This window comes from Emys orbicularis, chromosome 7, assembly GCF_028017835.1.
Source record: "Emys orbicularis isolate rEmyOrb1 chromosome 7, rEmyOrb1.hap1, whole genome shotgun sequence".
Lineage (NCBI taxonomy): Eukaryota > Metazoa > Chordata > Testudines > Emydidae > Emys > Emys orbicularis.
Window position 1 is genome coordinate 77,271,007 of NC_088689.1, and position 19,608 is coordinate 77,290,614.

General features: G+C 48.9%; 1 protein-coding gene across 2 annotated transcripts in view; it reads right to left on the reverse strand.

Moving 5' to 3' along the window:
• Positions 1-19,608, reverse strand: part of HELLS (helicase, lymphoid specific) — a 65,095-nt gene that overhangs the window by 15,578 nt on the left and 29,909 nt on the right. For both annotated transcript variants that reach the window (XM_065407246.1, XM_065407247.1), the window contains 6 exons: positions 18,630-18,854; positions 15,927-16,109; positions 15,602-15,745; positions 12,702-12,898; positions 11,962-12,058; positions 3,973-4,134 (listed from right to left, as the gene is read on the reverse strand). In XM_065407246.1, the coding sequence (XP_065263318.1) occupies positions 3,973-4,134; positions 11,962-12,058; positions 12,702-12,898; positions 15,602-15,745; positions 15,927-16,109; positions 18,630-18,854 (1,008 nt within the window). The remainder of the gene's footprint in view (positions 1-3,972; positions 4,135-11,961; positions 12,059-12,701; positions 12,899-15,601; positions 15,746-15,926; positions 16,110-18,629; positions 18,855-19,608) is intronic.

Genomic DNA, 19,608 nt, shown 5'->3' on the forward strand with positions numbered 1-19,608 from the left:
CAGGACCCCCACCAGTTGGTAACATGTCCATATGCAAGAGGTGATCCAGTTGGAAATCCTCTGTGAAGACACTGGAAGGCCCTTCATCCTATCCGCTGTGGCGATAAAGAGCAGAGTTGATTTACAGAAAGGCTTGGTACGCTGTAGGTAAAAAGCCAAGGCCCTACGGACGTCCAGCACATGAAGACGCCTCTCTTCACTGGTCTTGTGCAGGTTGGGACAGAACACCGGGAAGATGATGTTCTGGTTCATATGAAAGAGAGATACCACCTTCGGCAGGAAGGCTGGGTGGAGCCACAACTGAACCTGGTCTTTGAAGAAGACCATGTACGGCAGTTCTGAGGTCAAGGCTTTAATCTCAGAGACTTGTCTCACCGAGGTCACCGCCCACCAGGAAAGCGACCTTCCATGAAAGGTGGGAAAGGAAGCAGGAGCCCAGTGGCTCAAAGAACCAAAATCCCACTGTGGGACAGGAGAGAGTCTCTCGAGGCCTCTCAAGCATCTGACTATGATGTCATGAGAAAACACCGTCTGGCCCTGGATCGGTGGGTGAAAAGCAGAGATGGCTGCAAGATGTACTCTAATGGAAGAGTGCGCCAGGCCCTGGTTCCTCAGACGAAGCAGGTAGTCTAAAATAGACTGTACGGAAGAATGCGAGGGAGAGATCCCACGCTCGGACACCTAGCAGGAAAACCTCGTCCACTTGGCCAGGTAAGTCAGTCTGGTTGAGGGCTTCCTACTCCCCAGGAGGACTTGTTGGATCTCATCTGAGCAGGTCTGCTCCTCCAGGTTCAGCCACGCAGCATCCACACCGAGAGGTGGAGGAATGTGAGGTTGGGGTGTAATAGCTGACCGTAGTCCTGTGACAGCAGGTCCAGCCGGTTCAGCAGGAGCCAGGGAGGGGCCGCTGCCAGGTTCATGAGCATGCCGAACCATTGCTGGCGACGCCATGCTAGGGAGATCTGATAACCTGCACCTTGTCTCTCTTTATCTTTGCCAAGACCTTGCTGATGAGTGGAATCGGAGGGAACGCATATATCAGGCTCCCTGACCAGGACAGGAGAAAGGCATCAGAGAGGGAGTCCTTGCCCAGACCTTGCTGAGAACAAAACCGATGACATTTCCTGTTTTGCCTGGTAGCGAACAGGTCCACTTGGGGAGTACCCCACCTCTGGGAGATCATGGGTGGAGCGACCACTCGTAGTAAGAGGAGAAGTCCCTGCTGAGGTGATCCACTAGCATGTACTTGACACCAGGGAGATGACAAGCTTCCAGGTGGATTTCGTGGCTGATGCAGAAGTCCCAGAGACGGATTGCCCTGCAGCCATGGCTGGCGACGGTCTATTCCCTGTCCAGGGATCACCTGGAAAAGATCATTACCTTCCCCCCCAATGATACTTACCTCACTGCGATGGTGGACCGACTGCAGGACAGTCCTAGAGGGAGTTCCATTCGACACCGCCCCTCACTCCATCGAGTTGGTTTTGGACACCTTGGACCTCAGCTGAGGTGCGCACCTCAGCAATCTCCAGACGCAGGGTGTGTGGTCCCCGGAAGAGATGACATTTCACATAAACGTCAAAGAACTCAGAGCGATCCACTGGGCATTCAGAATGTTCCTACCTCACCTGTCAGGCAAGGTTGTAGAGTCCCAACGGACAACACAGTCTCAATGTTCTACATCAACAGGCAAGGGGGGACGCGCTCGTCGGCTCTCAGCAAGAGGCAATCCGTCTCTGGGACTTCTGTATCAGCCAGGAAATCCACCTGGAAGGGGTAAAGCCACCATAGGAGGAGAAGAGGGTGTCAAACAGGGAGTCCGAAGACTCCTCCAATTCCTCTGCCTGAAGCCCCAGGTGAGATGCAACCCTCTTCAATAATTCCTGGTGTGTCTTAGCATCATCCTGAGGAACTGGGTGAGAGAGTCCCGTGATAGCCTTGTCTGGTGATGACGAGGATGATGCTGGTGCTGTAGGATCCTCAATGTCCATTGGTGGTCCAGCAGCTTGCTCCCCTACGTCCTCCTGGACCTGTGGGGTCTTTCCCCCCGAAGCCTCGAGCACTGGAGGGGGTCGGCATCGAGTGGGCAGCCTGGGTGACTCCCCAAGGGTTCTATGGATACCATGGCACCGGCCACAGGATGGGTTTTGGTGCAGATGATGTAGATGGCACCGCAGGCATCGGAGCTCGTCCCACAGTCAGGGGACCCTGCTCCATGCCGGAGCTATAACTGGAGCAGTCGGTACCAGGCGACCAAGATCGGGCAGGGCGGTGGCTCTTGGCTGACTGGTGCTGGTCGCTGCGCCTTGAGGTAGACCTGTCTGAGTGAGACGAATGTCTTGGTCGGGGCCTCGGGGACACCTACTGCATTCGGCGGATCAGCGTCGGAAATCCGGCAATCTACGCCTGATGTACTCGACCGGTACCGGGATGTCAAGCAGGACTGGGAGCTACCATGAGCCGATTGCCAGGAGGATCTTCCCAAATATGGCAATCTTGGAGACAGATGACGATGGGCTAGTGATTGGTGGCTTTGGTTCCCCGATCAGTCCCATGATCTATACCGAGCCCTTGGAGACGCGAGGGGTCGGTCTTGGTGCTTCTGCTGGGTGGGGCACATGCCTCAGTGGGTCTGCACCAGGCTACTGGCGAGGTATGCCTCGAATCCTGCTGTCGGTGCCCAAAGTCAGGAGACAGGAAGAGGGCTCTGCTGAGCCTGCTTCTCTATCTCTGAGACGTGGCGGCTTTGAGCAGGCAAGCGGTGGCGGGGTGTCCATCGCAATGGGGAACAGTGCCGCTGAGGCAGGGACGTACACGGAGATACCAAGGCGGGATCTCCTGTAGGGCTTCAGGTGTCGATGGCACCTGAAGCTGACAGAGGCCTCCACTGCTATCCGGAGTTGCAGGCAAGGTATGGGATGGGCAGCACCGCTCAACTTGAGTTGGGGCCCGACTTCCTGAAGGGGGCGTTGAGCTGCCGGCGTGGGTCTTGGCTCACCCCCCAGCCCTCTCCTTTCCCTTGTGGGAAGTAGGAGATCTTCCCCTCACTGTCTTCTTCGGCTTCTTGGCCAGAGCCACGGAGGGAGATCAGTGCTGACTCGTGGCGGTGCCAGCAGAGCACTGTGCACCGACACCCCGGTGCTTGGTGCCAAGTTGAACTATTGCTCTGGTGCCAGAGTGAGTGCAGACTCCATCAGGAGCACTTTAAGGCAGTTGTCCTGCTCCTTTTTCGTCCTGGGTTTGAAGGACTTACAAATACGACACTTGTCACTTATGTGCCCTTTGCCTCAATTCTCAGTACACAACTTTAGATACTGAAAGCCTCATTTTTTAAGAGGAGCATGGGCACTCATTGCTCTTGTGGACTATCACAACAACCTTACCTGTCACTTGAGCAAGAGGAAGGTCTCTTAGCTGTGAACTATAGAAATACCATTATGTCCTTTCTAGGCTAAAACTAGCCAAGGCGCAACATGCTCTAAATTCTGTTCCCACTGAAGTCAACAGCAATAAATTCCAATTGAAATAAGTGGCAGAAGGATTAAGCCCAGAACTATTCACAACAAAAAGCTTTTGCTCAGTTTTATTATTTTCTTCAATAATAATCAGTGCTGAAGTTTAAAAAGATTTAAGTATATGGAAAGTTTGACAGGGTAATAAGCCAATTTTGAGCTGAGTGGCAATGAAATAATAGACAAAAGTCAAAAATCTCAAATCAGGAAAATATTTTAGGGACCTGTAACAAACAAAATGTGACACACCAAAATTGATAAGATAGAATGTTTCTATTCAACTTCAATGTATAGAATTATAATATAACTAATGAGCTGTGCATCTGTACATAAAACAGAACTGGTAAAAAAAATGTGTTTTAGAAGTCACTATTAGTGTAACCAATGCTATGGTATTTTCATTCGTGAACCATTGACCATAATAGTTTTATACATTTCTGAAGTCCACATCAGTAGGTACCTCATTGTTTCCGAGCAGCTTTTTAATGGTCCGATTTACAATAGCAGTATAGAAGGTTTCTTGTTTCTTTGCCAGTGGTGCATACACCACAACTTCTCGTTTAGGAGGAACCTCAAGAGCTACATCAGATTTCAGTCTTCTCAATAAGAAAGGCGTCAAAATCTAAAATGTAAACAAATATGTATTACAACCACTAAACAGTGGGGCCAAGCTCTCTAGTGCAGTGGTCTCCAACCTTTTTACGCATAAGATCATTTTTTGAATTTAAGGGCAACCCAGGATCTACCCCGCCCCTTCCCCAGGCCCCCCCCCCACTCCTCCCCAAATCGCTCGCTCTCCCCCACCCTCACTCACTTTCAGCGGGTTGGGGTTTGGGAGGAAGTGTGGGTTTTGGGCTGGGGTGCAGGAGGGGTTATGGGGGGCTGGTTCTGGGAGGCTGCAGGTTGGGTGGTGGAAGAGAAATTCTGGTCCAGCATAGCTGGGCCTGCTGTACTCATACTACTCCTGGTTGTAATGCTGCAGAGCCATTCAGAACCTGCCCATTGTAGGGGGCGGCGCTTACCTCGTGCGGCTCCGGCCCCACGCCGCTCCCGAAAGGGGCCAACGCACCCTGTGGGGGGGCACGTGGCTCTGTGCACTGCCCCTCTCTGCAGGGACCGCCCCCACAGCTCCCATTGGCCACAGTTCCCCGTTCCCAGCCAATGGGAGCTGCGGGGGCGGTGCCTGCAGACAGGAGTAGCGCATGGAGAACCCTGCCCCCAGCCCTTCCCCCGGGGCCATGCTGGGCCACTGGCCATTTCTGCGAGAGGCATGGGACTGGGACAGGCAGGGCGCCTGCCTTAGCAGCAGCCCCGATGCACCACCAGAGATTGTGATTGACTGGGAGAGTCTCCAGGATTGACCAGTCGATCACGATTGACCGGTTGGTGACCCATGCTCTAGTGGCATACATTGGTGCAATGTCATTGACCTCAATGGAGTAGTGCCAATTTACACTAGAGAATTTGGCCTGTATACACCTACACGCTATAAGCTACATACATCTTGGGAATAGGCATGTCTTTGTGAAGATTTGGGACATACTAAAATACTGAGAAATCCTTATAATGGTAATGCAGTTATTGTCTTTGAAAAGTGGCGAATTTAAAAATATTTTGAAAGTTACATTCCCTAGGATCTCTATGGACTTAAACATGTGATCCTGACACAACAATGAAGTAGTGCCCTTACTGGGATTATAGGAGTTGTCAGTGAAGATTCGGCATTTGTCAACAGTTACCACATAGCATATCTGGGAGACAAATTTTTCCTTAGAGCTAGAATAGGAAAACAGTGGTGACTGTTGGCATGTGTTGACTTAGAAAAATAGTGACCACCTAACAATAGTTTGGTTTTGCCTTTGAATAGGTGAATAAAAACCCCATTACAAACTTGGAGAGTAAGAAGAGATTCATGCCCACAAATCTATGCCACGGCCAACAAAATGATTTGAGATAGAAACGTGTTTGGGTCACATTCCATAAAAGAAACTGTTGAAGTCATTTGCAATGGCACACACAACTCAACTTAATGCTAATGATGGTGCATGGTACCAGTTTAATCTGCTGGTGAAACATCAACTGCTAAAGAAGTACAGAAACAAAAGTTGCAGTTAGCTTTAATCTTCAGAATTCTCAATTTCATTTCAAAACCAAAAAAAAAAAAAAAAAAAGTAATTATCAAAGACTTATACTATTCTTTCAATCTTCTAATGTTGAGAAGGTCCAATACAAAAGAAACGCAGGAAGTGCCAACAGTGCCAAAGATACAACACCAGACCTGCTAAAAGACAGACAGTTACGTTTTCAGTAACTGGTGTTCTTCGAGATGTGTTGCTCATGTCTATTCCACAATAGGTGTGCGTGCTCACCACGTGCACTGGTGCCGGAAGTTTTTCCCCTAGCAATACCCGTAGGGGGGAGGGCCCCCCGTGACCCCTGGAGTGGCACCTGCCTGGCGCGGTATAAGGGGAGCTGTGCGCTCCCCCCACCCTCAGTTCCTTCTTGCCAGACAACTCCAACAGAGAGGAAGGAGGGTGGGATGTGACATGAGCAACACATCTCGAAGAACACCAATTACGGAAAAGGTAACTGTCTTTTCTTCTCCAAGTCATTGCTCATGTGTATTCCACAATAGGTAATTCCAAGCTATATCTGTTGGAGGTGGGTAGGAGTTCACAAGTTCCCAGGATGGAGGACAGCCCTGCCAAACCCGGCGTCATCCCTGGTCTGGGGGACAATCGCATAGTGCGAGGAGAACGTGTGAACTGAAGTCCACGTGGCGGCCCTACAAACATCCTGGATGGGGATGTGGGCCACGAAGGCAGCCGATGAGGCCTGAGCCCAAGTCAAGTGTGCCCTCACAATGGGTGGCAGGGGAACACCCGCCAGTTCATAACAGGAACGGATGCATGAAGTGATCCAATTGGACAGCCTCTGAGTGGAAATTGGCTGGCTCCTCGTGCGCTCAGCCAAGGCGACGAAAAGTTGCGAGGACTTTCTGAACGGCTTAGTCTGCTCAAGGTAGAAAGCCAGAGCACGCCGCATATCAAGCGTGTGGAGACGGTGCTCCTCACTGGATGCGTGAGGCTTGGGGCAGAGGACCGGTAAAAAAAAAATGTCCTGACCCACATGGTAGACGGAGACCACCTTCGGGAGGAATGCGGGGTGTGGGCGGAGCTGGACCTTGTCCTTATGAAAGGCCATGTATGGCGGCTTGGAGGTCAGGGCCCTGAGCTCCGAGACTCGCCTGCCCGACATGATTGCAACCAGGAAGGCCACCTTCCACAAGAGGTGAGACCAGGAGCACGTGGCCAGTGGTTCAAACGGGGGCCCTGGGAGACAAGCCAACACCAGGTTTAGGTCCCACCGTGGGTCTAGAATACGGGAAAAAACGGTCCAAACCCTTAAGGAACCGGCCAGTCATAGCATGGGAAAGTACCGTGTGCCCTTGCACCGACGGATGGAAGGCCGATATGGCTGCAAGGTGCATCCTGACCGACGAGGGCGCAAGGCCCTGGGTCCTTGGGAGGTAATCAAGGATAAGCTGGATCGGCGCGGTCACTGGGGAGACACCCTGGTCCGCCGCCCACCTAGAAAATCGGGACCACTTCGCCAAATAAGCGCGGCAAGTGGAGGGCCGTCTACTTTCGAGGAGGACGCGCTGAACCTGGTCCGAGCACATCCGTTCCTTTCCACTTAACCACTGAGCAGCCACGCCATGAGGTGAAGACCCGCTAGGTAGGGGTGGAGGCGGCGGCCCTGGTCCTGAGAGAGCAGGTCCGGGTGGAGCGGCAACAGCCATGGTGGAGCTACCGCCAGGCCCATGAGGGTCCCATACCAATGCTGCCTGGGCCATACCGGGGCAATCAGGAGGACCTGGGCCTTGTCTGACTTTATCTTCTCCAGGACCCTGCTGATTAGGGGGAACGGGGGAAAGGCATAGAGAAGCCAGCCTGACCAGGACAGGAGAAAGGCATCGGAGATAGCACCGCTCCCCAGACCCCCCCCCAGAGCAGAACCGGGGGCATCGCCGGTTCTGCTGAGTCGCAAATAGGTCCACCTGGGGAGTTCCCCACCTTCGGAAGAGCCGGTGGGCCACTTCCGGGTGGAGGGACCACTCGTGTTGCAAGGAAAAGTCCCTGCTCAAGCGATCCACCTTCTCGTTCCGGACGCCCGGTAGGTGGAAGGCCTTCAGGTGGATGTCATGGGCTATACAGAAGTCCCACAGCCCGAGGGCTTTGCGGCAGAGGATCGGGCTCCGCCTTGCCTGTTGATATAGAACATCGAGGCTGTGTTATCCGTGAGGACCCTGACTACTTTGCACTCTAGGTGTGAGTGGAAGGCCATACATGCCAGCCGCACCGCCCTGAGCTCCTTGACGTTTATATGCAGGGTGAGGTCTTGAGCCGACCACAGACCTTGGGTCTGAAAGTTCCGCACGTTGGACCCCCAACCCAGGCCCGATGCATCGGACACCAGCTCCAACAAGAGCTGGTCCCTGAATGGAACCCCTTGGAGCATGTTGTTTGGGATGGACCACCACCGTAGGGAGGCGATCACAGAGTCTGGCACAGTGAGGACCTTATCCATCCTGTCCGTGGCCTGGGAGAACTTCGAGGCCAACCAGAGCTGGAGGGGCCTCATCCTGAGTCTGGCGTGACGGACCATGTACGTGCACGCCGACATGTGACCCAAGAGTTGCAGGCAAACCCTGGCTGTTGTCACCGGGAACCTTGTGACTGAGTCTATGAGACCTTTCAGGGTCTCTAACCTGTCTGGCGGGAGAGAGGCCTTGGCCGATTCTGCGTCCAGGAGTGCCCCGATAAACTCTATGCGTTGGACCGGGACTAAGGTGGACTTGGTGTTGTTTACCAACAGGGCCAAGGCAGTGCACGTGGACAGGAGGAGCGCAACGTGATCCCTCACCCGTGACCGGGAGGTGCCCTTGACAAGCCAATCGTCCAGACAGGGGAATATCTGGACCCCCTGCCGTCTGAGGTAGGCCACTACCACCGACATGCATTTTGTAAACACCCTGGGGGCAGTGGACAGACCAAACGGAAGGACCATGAATTGGTAATGATTCTGTCCCACCACGAAATGGAGGAAGCGTCTGTGCCCCTCGAATACGTGGATGTGGAAGTATGCGTCCTGTAGATCGAGGGCAGCGTACCAGTCCCTGGGATCCAGGGAGGGGATGATGGAGGCCAGTGAGACCATGCGGAACTTGAGCTTCACCATGTACTGGTTCAGACCTCGGAGGTCCAGGATGGGCCTGAGCCCCTCTTTGGCCTTCGGGATAAGGAAATAACGGGAATAATACCCCTTGCCCATGAACTCCTCGGGCACTGCCTCTATCGCTCCTAGTCCTAGGAGCCGCCCCACCTCCTGCTTGAGCGGAGTGTTGTGTGAGGGGTCCCCCAAGAAGAACAGGGGCAGGGGGTGGTTTGGCAGGGAGGAAGTAAACTGGAAGGTGTAACCCCGGGAAACGGTGTTGAGGACCCATCGGTCCGAGGTTAGCCGCGACCATTCCGGGAGGAAAGCACACAACCGGTTGGAGAAGGGAAGCTTTATTTGGGGTGGATTCCTGATGAGGACTGGCAGGGTGCCCCCGAGTATCCCGTCAAAAACGCCTTTTCCCCGCCCGCTTGCCCTTGGAGGATCCAGGCTGGGGGCAGGCCGAGACTGCCTCTGAGGGCATCTCTTATAGTCCCGCTGCTTCTTATGGGCAGCCTCATACTTCGGGAGGGCGGCCTGGGTGGGAGTCTGCCGCGGCTTGAATTTAGATTTTGCCAGAGCCAGGACATAGAGGCCCAGAGCCTGAAGGTCATGCCATGCGTCTTTCATGCCATGCAGCCTTGTATCTGTTTCCTCCACAAACAGAGCTTTCCCATCAAACAGGAGATCCTGCATGGAAGACTGTGCCTCACTGGACAGCCCAGAGAGTAGGTGCCATGACGCCCGTCTCACAGACACCACAGAGGCCATTGATCGTGCGGCTGTGTCTGCAGCATCCGAGGCTGCCTGCAGGGACGCCCTAGGGGCTGCTGTCCCTTCCTCCGCTAGCGCCTTAAACTCCTTCCTATTGCATTCCTGGAGGGAGTCCTCAAACTTAGGCAGGGAGCCCCACAGATTGAATTCCTACCGGCCCAGGAGAGCCTGATGGTTCGCCACTCATAACTGGAAGCTCGAAGATGAATAAATTTTCCTTCCAAAAGAGTCCAGTCTCCGAGAGTCTTTGTTCTTTGGGGTCGGGGCTGGCTGACCCTGCCGTTCCCTATGGTTGACCGACCTGATCACCAAGGAGTTGGGTGCCAGGTGGGTATACAAGTACTCGTGCCCTTTAGTGGCTAAAAAGTACTTACGTTCCGTCTTTTTAGAGATGGGGGCCAACGAGGCCAGTGTTTGCCTCAGGGCATTTGAAATTTTAGCCACCCCTTCATGGAGAGGCAAGGCAACCTACCCGGTGCCGATAGGGACAACACGTTAAACAGGGAGTCCGAGGGCTCCTCCATCTCCTCTGCCTGGAGATGTTGGCTTGCTGCCACCTTCTTTAAGAATTCTTGGTGGGCCCTCAAGTCTTCCTGCAGGACACAGGGGGGAAGGGGCTGCAATCACTGCCTCCGGGTTGGGCGAAAAGGCCGGTGCAGTGCTCTGGGTGTCAGCCAGCACTGGAGGGTCCACCAGCTGGTCGGACTCCGGGCACGGTGCCGAGGACGTATGTCCCACCGACTCTTTCCTCGGGGGTCTGGAGAGGGAGGCCGATGGTGCTTCCGAAGCTCCAGCCACCGAGAGCGCCCCCACTGGGGGCTCCGCCGGAGGCCATGGTGACCACTGGTACCATTCGGCCGGCCACAACGCTCGGTGCCACTGCACCTGCTATGGCACCGGCGGGACCGGCTGTCCGGGTTGACCAGCCTGGCCCACCGAGGAACGGCTACAGATGGATACCGGGCTGGCGGAAGATCCACTGCTGTCCCTGGACCGGGAGGAGCGGTGGTGCCAGGATCTACGACGGCCATGGGACCGTGATCTCGACGTTGAGGACTGGTACCAACGGTAATAGCTGCTTCACAAACGGCCTCGACAGGCGGACCTGTGATGGCGAGACACCAGCGATTGATGCCTGGGGCTGCGATGTCTTGGCGGAGACTTGGAACAGGAGTCCGAGTGGGAACTGCGTCGACAATAGCGTCATGGTACCCTCTCAGAGACGAGGACCGATGGCGACACCCGCCGCGGTCCCGTCGATATTCGCTCCTTGAGGACAAGCGGTGCCGTGAGTCCTGAACGGATGGAACCCAGCCAGACAGTCTGGTCAGCGTCGAGGCAATCCACCTGGACTCTGCCCCGAGCAGTCGCTGGGCAGTGATCGGCGTCAGGAACGTTCCCTCGACCGAGACCAGTACCGGGCTGGAGGCGGCTTTGGGGATCCCAGGGGCGGTTTGCCTCTGGAGCACGGGGCCGACATCGGTGGCGCTCCAGGCACCGTCATGGACATGACATCCCAGGCCGCCTGGAGGGCTTCAGGCGTAGAAGGCATCCAGCCATCCGAAGAGGCCTGTTCCAAAGGGACCGGGCTACTCCGCTCAGCTTGAGTCGGAGGCCTGGGGCCTGGTGGCGATTGCGGACTGCCCGACATGGGCCTATCCTCTGTCCCAGATTTCCCTCGGTGCCGCTGTGAAGAGGGAGTCTTCTTGGCCCTCTTGGCGTGCCCCATGGACGGGGAATGGTGCCGACTGGTCGATGGTACTGGAGGGTCATCGCGTACTGACACCGCAGTGCCGGGTACCGGTTCGGAGCGGCGTGCTGGGATCGGGGTCAGTGCCAACTCCATCAGGATGGCCCGGAGCCTAATGTCCTCTTTTGGTCTGAGGCTTAAACAACTTGCAAATCTTGTAACTTTCACTGATATGGGTTTCTCTCAAGCCGCACAAACAGTCTGCGTTGCGGGTCGCTCCTTGGCACAGAACGCCTGCAAGAGCCACATGACTTAAATCCCGGGGTGTGGGGCATGCCCTGGCCCGGGCTCACTGACTAACTAAACTAACTAAACAGCTAACTACAGGTACTAACGTTGAACGAACGAACAGTTCTGGGGACAAACTACTGCAAAGCTGGAGCAGAGCAGTTCCGATGCACCTTCACTGGCGGCAAGAAGGAACTGAGGGTGGTAGGAGCACGCAGCTCCCCTTATACCACGCCAGGTAGGTGCCACTCCAGGGGTCGTGGAGGGTGCTCCCCCTATGGGTACTGCTAGGGGGAAAACTTCCGGCACCGGTGCATGTGGCGAGCACGCACACCTATTGTGGAATACACATGAGCAATCACCCGAAGAAGTTGTGTTATGATCAACTCTAAAGAAGAAATCTGTTCTAATAATATGCTCAGGATTAAAGGTGCAATAAAACTTTAAAACAAGAACAGCAAAATCATCAAGAACCCAGACCTGGTGCAACATGTGTAAGATGTTCTGCTCCCTTTCTTTAGCAACAATATCTTCAGCAATTTCTGTAATGCTTGTAATGTCAAACCAGGACTCAAAGCTAGAGACAGAGACAAAACAAATTCAAGTTATTTCATATACGTTATTGTTATTTGAATGTGTGTCAAACTCCAAATAAGTTTCTAAAGCACCTTATGTATGAAAGATGTACAATGGGTAGAATTAAAACAAGCATTTTCTTTTATCTAAGGCCAGACAATTGTAAACTGAATTATAATAAATAGAAATGTTAGTTGGAAAGCACAGTGCAATTTGTTATACAAAATAACATTTTTGCTGTAGAACTAGACCTTTGCAACCTCTTTCCAGCTTAGCACTGAATTCAAGTTGTTTTTTGGCACTGCGATGTGACAGGTAGTCATGAAGGAAAACTTAATGCTTGCTGCTTGGCTCAGAGGGTTTTAATTTTTGCTCACTGGCTGAGATATAAAAATTGTTTCCCTCTCTGTGGAAGCAACTTCAGAAATGAAAAAAAAAAAAAAAAAAAAAGTCACTTGAGGAAGGGAGAAGTCATTCAAGCCCCTCCATCACTGAACCAAGATGATTCCGATCACTGTGTGATAAGTTATCAATTTATCCAACTCAAATGAACAGATGGATAGTTGTAATGATGCAGGGCATTAGTTCTGAGTAGCTCATGCAGAACACACACAAACAGTCTGGGCCAACAGACCATGGCCTACCTTTTCAAGTCATCAAATACATCTGGCAGCAGGAAGTTAAGTAGTGACCAGAGTTCAGCCAAGTTGTTTTGTAAGGGAGTACCAGTTAACAGAAGTTTATTGTCAGCATTAAACCGTTTTAATTCCCTGATAAGACGACAGTTCATGTTCTTAATCCTATGTCCTTCATCCACTATCAGATACTTCCAGAAGCAATGCTACAGAAAGAAAAGAAGAGGTCACCTAGCATTTCAAGGAATGTGATCTTTGCCACATCAAAATACATATTACAGACAGGACTAGTAGAACTGCCTATTATGGCTGCCCAACACTCCCCATTATAAAGACCCTATCGTCATTTGCTTATAACTTTGCCAAACTTCAACTGTTTAGGCTAAAATTTCCCATGCCTAGAATCTACCTCAGGCTGGACTTTTTCTTGGGGGGGGGGGGGGGGGGAAGAGCGGTGTGTGTGTGTGTGTGGAATTTCACCCACAACACTCCAAGTTGTTTCCAAGAACAAGGCTAACAAAAATATTTTAAATTCATGTGACTTTATCTGAGCTCTAGTGGAGCAGGGAGTTAAAATCAGCAAGGACTGACCTGTGTGTCAGGGAACTGTCTTTCTAAATATCCATAAAAACCCACCCCAAATTTGGCCATGTTATAAGCCGTGGAAAAGTCTCAGTTCGTGCATACTCAGTGAAGACCATGCTTGAGCAACAGGAAACCTTAATTCTGGCACTTCCTAACTGTTGACTTTGCAACCGTAATGTTTTTAAATGTCATTTGTGTAATATTTTATAGTTTATATTATTCAGGAGTGCAAAAACTGATGTAGAACTGAAATGTTATTAAGTTGGATATAGAAAAATGTGTTGCACCAGGAATGCTCCTTCCTTGACTCTACAGCAAAAGCAGAGATGATCATTATTAAGCAACCTCCTGTCTTAAGTGACCACTCCAATGTACTGTACTAAATACAAATTCTACTCCAAAACCCACTCTGACACTGCACCCCATATTCTTCACAGTAATATATATATAGATATATGATATGATAATGGCATAATTATGATGCATTTTGTACAATATAAGTCATGTGGGGTGTCATTGAAAAAGTTATGATTTGCTGAATATGATTATCCTATTTGTATTCATGTAACATTTTTGTATATGAAGTTATGAATACTGACTAGGGATCTGTATTTCAAATGGGCTTACTCCGGAAAAACACCCACAGCCAGTCTTTCAGGTACAACAAAGAAGCCAGACAGTGCCGATGGCCCATCAAAGACAATGGACCGTAGAAGAACTTAACCATCCTGTGAAGGTTCCAGGCAGCCTGTAATTAATGGCTGCTATGACTCAGGGCTTGTCTACACTACACAGCTTTTAGCAACAAGGCTGTGTCCTTGTCGCTAAAAGTCAGCGTGTGTAAACGCTCTGTCGGTATTTTGTAGGCACTTTTATCGACAAAATATTTCCAACCTCACAAGCAGTGTTAGCTTTGTCGCAGGAGAGGGCTCCTGCTAACAAAGCCGCATTCACACTGCCACTTGCGTCAGCAAAACTTTTGTCTTTCGCGGGGTGGGCTTTTTAAAGTACCCTTGAAAGACAAAAGTTTTGTTGACAACATCGTCGTGTAGACAAGCCCTCAGTAATGTATGCAAGGGCCTGTGACCAGGCCACATGACTCTGGACTCCATCTTGGGATGCCAGTGTTTTTCCACAAGCTGAGCTTTGGGACAAAGGATTCCCACCATATGTTAAAGCTATATAAGGAGTGACATCATCTGTTTTTCTTCACTCCCCACACAAGAAAACTCCTGAGGAACAAAGACTGAGCTGGGGGAAGTGCTGGACACAGGCTAAAAGGATTTCTAGCCATGTATGAAAGACTCGGAGATTTCAAGCTGTAAAGCAAGTGCAGCTTGTTCCTTAAGAATCTGCAAGCCTGCTTGTATCATCTCTCAGGGTGAGAAACTGTTAATTCATATCCAATCTTATAATATATTAAGCTTAGTTTGTGTTTTGTTTATTTGCTAGGTAATCTGCTTAGATCTGTTTCCTATCCCTTGTAATCACTTAAAATCTATCTTTTGTAGTTAATAAACTTGTTTTTGCTTTATCTAAACCAGTGCATTTGAGTGAAATGCATGGGAAATCGTAGCTCAAGGGGCAAAGGCTGTTGCATATTCCTCTCCACATGGGGGGGGGGGGGAGGAGGGGGGAAGGAGAAAAGACACTATGAGCTTATACTGTACAAATGCCTATGCAGTGCAAGATGGTATAATTTTGGGCTTATGCTCCAGAGGGAGTGTGCGCCTGGGGAGCTGAATTACTTTGGCTGTAGACTTTCTACTGTTGCTTCATGCAGTGGCTGATCAGAGAGCCTGCCTGTAACTGCAGCTGGATGTGTTCCTACCTGTGTGAATGCTGGTGGAAGTATAGGACTGGGAGGGGGTCTGCAGCTTGTCACAGCAGCACAGTGAGAGAGGGAGCCCAGGCGGCTCAGTGGTACCCCAGTTCCAGGTGGCACACGAGGGGGAACCCGTCACAACCACCTCCCCTTTAAACAACCAATTTTTGTCCATCTGTTGAGAGATCACTTAGGACAAGTTTGCATCAGGCTAATGATTATGCTTGCCTTCTTATTGTAATTTCCCTACCATTGTCCACAACCCCTTTTGGGTAACGCATTCTACTTTTTTCAGACAGTTACTAAATATGCCAATCCAGGGCTCTAGACACTGAGGGAACAGTGCACTTGGAAACTGATAAAAGCAGCTCTAACTGTTACAGTGTGACACTGCTACCCAGCAGAAAAAACGTTTGCAGTTTCTACAGCAGTAGAAAGCACTGTTGTAAGCTATATTAGAGATACTGAGGCATTCCACCTGTGAAGGTGCACTGTGTACCTGCAAGGCATTTCTGTCTCTCATGGCTATTTCAAACGAGGTAATGACCACAGGATGAATTTGCAGTGAACCTTCTCGCCTGTGAATTTTTTGAACCAATTTACGACGTTCCTGCTGGGCTCCATGATACAGCATTATGGGAATCTAAAAGGAGTTTTTATACTTCCATTAATAAGTAGCAATCAAGAACCCACACATTTTATAGTAATCACACTAAGAACTACCACTGTGGTTACAATACATATAGAACAAGTTCCAAACCAAAACAATTATGAGAATGAAATAATTTGCTCTTCTAAAACACTAAAAAGAAAATACTTTTTACCTCTGGAGTGAATCTCTTGAACTCGGACATCCAGTTAGGAAGAGTAGACAAGGGACCACATACTAAGAATGGTCCAGGGACTCCTCTTTCTACCATCAGTGCTATTGTAGCAATACATTGGATTGTCTTTCCCAGTCCCATTTCATCAGCCAAAATGCCATTAATGCCATTTTCCCAAAGCATCTGCATACACAGAAAGATACATATGCCTAATAAGCACTAGACATCCAGGTGAATATAAACACCTATGACTGCATTCATCATTTGGCTCCTGCTATCAATCTTTTCCCATACACATATTTTCAGAGTTAGATGAATAAAATTTCTACTTGCCTAACTTAGATACAAAGGATCTGTATGCATGTGCCAGTCAAATATTTACGTATACATGTGGCAGGTTAGGTGGCCAACTGGCCTTGTGAAAGTGCAAGAACTTGGACACATATCAGGTATCTGTATGCCCTTAACTGAAAGCTTATCCCTAAGTGATATGGTAACCTCACTAGAAATTTTCTGTTGACATTTTTCATGCTGGTTTCTAAACTAAAAGGTAATTTTTTATAAAGTTTGGTAAAAATTCTGCTTGGTCATTTTGAGTGAGCAAAGCAGAATATAGATACAGTATTTCATATTCAGACACTTTAGCGTTCAATATAAAAATAAATTTTAAAAGTGAACGCTTGCTCCATGAATAAATATGCTTTACAAGTTAAACAAATACAGAGACATAGTTAACAAAAAAACAGCTGCATAATTGTAATGTCATGCTTCTGCACAGAAGTAGGAATCTCCCTACATACACCTCTACCCCGATATAACACGAATTCGGATATAACGTGGTAAAGCAGCACTCGGGGGGGGGGGCTGCGCGCTCCAGCGGATCAAAGCAAGTTCGATATAACGCAGTAAGATATTTTGGCTCCCGAGGACAGCGTTATATCGGGGTAGAGGTGTAGTTACACTGATATTTTAGCCAACTAGCCTTTATCATCTGCTTTCTAAAATCAGCACATTGTTACCTTTAAGTCTGAGCCAAAAACAATCAGAGGAAAAAACTTGCGCTTGTATCCTTTTAAGCTTCTTTGATGGATAAAAGTCAGTGGAAAAGATTTAAAGAAAAGCTGGGAGAGGGGTTGTTCGTTTGTTTTTTAAATATTAGAAAGTTAGTGTCTTTCAGGGCAGACAAGACCTATGGCCACATCTACACTAGGAGTGCTTTGGTAGTATAGATATACTATTATATCATACAGACAAAGTGTGCTCCTAGTGTGGACACAACTTATACCAGAAAAACTGCAATTTTTTCAGTAAAGCTTATTCCAACCCCCTAGCCCAAGAGAAAACTGCTATAACATGAAAAAGCGCAGTTTTGCCAGTGTACCTGTGGCTACAGTAGGGGCATTTGCTGGCACACTTCTTCACACCCTTGACCAACATAACAGTGCCAGCAGAAATCTGTAGCGTAGGTATGCCCTGTGATGACTGCAGAAGACTTAATTGGGTCTATTCTGTTCTTGTTGCTAAGTCAGACTTTCAGTTTCATCTAAATTGTGCACTTCACTACATAGGGAAAGGAATGTGCATGTAGGCTATTTATTTTTATTTAGCAATTGGAACAAATATTCAAGAGAGAAATGAATTTTAAAACACTTTTTAGAAGGCTCTTGGGTCAATATCGTTGGTCACAAGTTCCCATAAGGAGGAAACACATGCCTGAAGCTGGGTTGGACTTGCTGGATGTTAAGCAGTTGGTATACTCAGGTTCCTGTCTAAGAGTGGGAAAATGGCACAAGATTCCACCCTGGGACAGGTACGGGCAAGAGGCCTACCACCTGAAGAGGTGCACTTAGAGAGACCAGACATGGAACAGGTGCAGTTAGCCCTGTAACCATGAGCAGTTGAAAGAGGAAAGACTTTTTGTCAGAATATTTAAATCTTTTAATACATTTAACTCCAATGCCCAATATAAAAAAGTCTGTTAAAAATTCAAAATACCAACTCTCCAAATAGGTTGCAAGAGCTCACAACACACATCAGATCCCCAAGACAGTCTCTAGTTAGAGCAGGGAAGACTAGACTTCACACTCCTGATATTTCTAAAGTGAAAAATCAAGAAGAAAAACTTTATGATGTATAAAAGAGGCCTGGATATTCTTTAAAAAAACAATAAGTGTATGAGCCCAATTTTGTGTTTTAGAAATCCTTTACAGGCCACTCGTAATTCCAAAACAAAGATGGAAGCACTGATTTTTGACACTTGAGATAGAGCTCATCTGAAATCAGGTAAGGAAAATCCTGCCTGAAATATCAGTACATTATAACAGGGAAAATGGAGTACAGCCTCCCATATGCATGTTTTACTCCTATTAGAAGAGTGGCTTTAAGCTGTTTTCCTTCAAAACTTTCACCCGGACATTACGTGGCAATGTCCCCATACATATTCCCTTCTTTTAAAGGAACGTGCATGCAATTTCTGCAGTTCAGTCAACCACATAGGGCTGGAAAGGCCAAAGCTAACATGGACCAAGAGCTCCTTAAAAAACAAAACAAAAAAACCCAGCTCTGCACAGCTTTGGTGCCAAACCCAAAAGAAACACTGTTCCCCCAATATACTTAATGTGGAAGACTTCGAAACATGAGCAATATCATCTTCTGTTGAAATAAGTATAAACATAAGATTTAGGCGAACATACAGATTCATACCCTGAGCCATTCCATGCCTTCAACTTGGTACCACCTCATAACACCTCCTGAAAAAAGCTTTGGCTGTTGAAAGGGTATTGGCTGCCCGTTAAATTTCCGTACTGGATCAAGGAAGTGCTTGGCATTATGTCGTACAGCTTGCGACAACCTATCTTTAATGACACTATTAGAATCTCCATTTTTCTGTAGGTCTTCTGCACACAGTTTGTTAGAAGAGCTTTCATCCTACAGAAGAAAGTTCAGAGAATTTAAGTACAAACATTGCAAAGCTTAGTTAACATACTCAACAAGCTGCTGAGAATTCTGGAAAATCTGCAAGTCAATGTTACAGTTAGGCAAAACAGTATCCAGCTGCAATGATAAAGGCAGATTTAATCAAAGTGTGGCTGACCACACACAATGACTCAAGCACAAAATTTCCAGTGACGATTTTGCCACCTAGCCAATTACACCTCTACCCCAATATAACGCTGTCCTCGGGAGCCAAAAAAATCTAACCGTGTTATAGGTGAAACCGCGTTATATCGAACTTGCTTTGATCCGCCGGAGTGCGCAGCGCAGCCCCGCCCCCCCGGAGCACTGCTTTACCGCGTTATATTCGAATTCATGTTATATCGGGTCAAGGTGTAATATTTAAAACATTCAACCATCCAATGGCAATGTATCCTTCAACTCTTTGTAGTTTAAAAGCAATAATATTTACTAAATAAAATGATAATGTTGAACACCAAGTTGCTGTCCATAAAAGTGAACAGACCTCAAAACTTGACACACAAAGGACAGCATATTTCACGTGGAACTATTTCCCTTTTTTAAGCAAATTCTAGTGACCACTAGAAGTTGGCTCCCCCCACGCACTCAATTCCCTATAAGAACAACCAACCCCACTCCCCACCATCCTGCACCTTATCAATTCTCAAAACTAGAACAATTTATCATGTGTATGTCGCAAGCCTGATCTGATACTCCAGCACTCTGT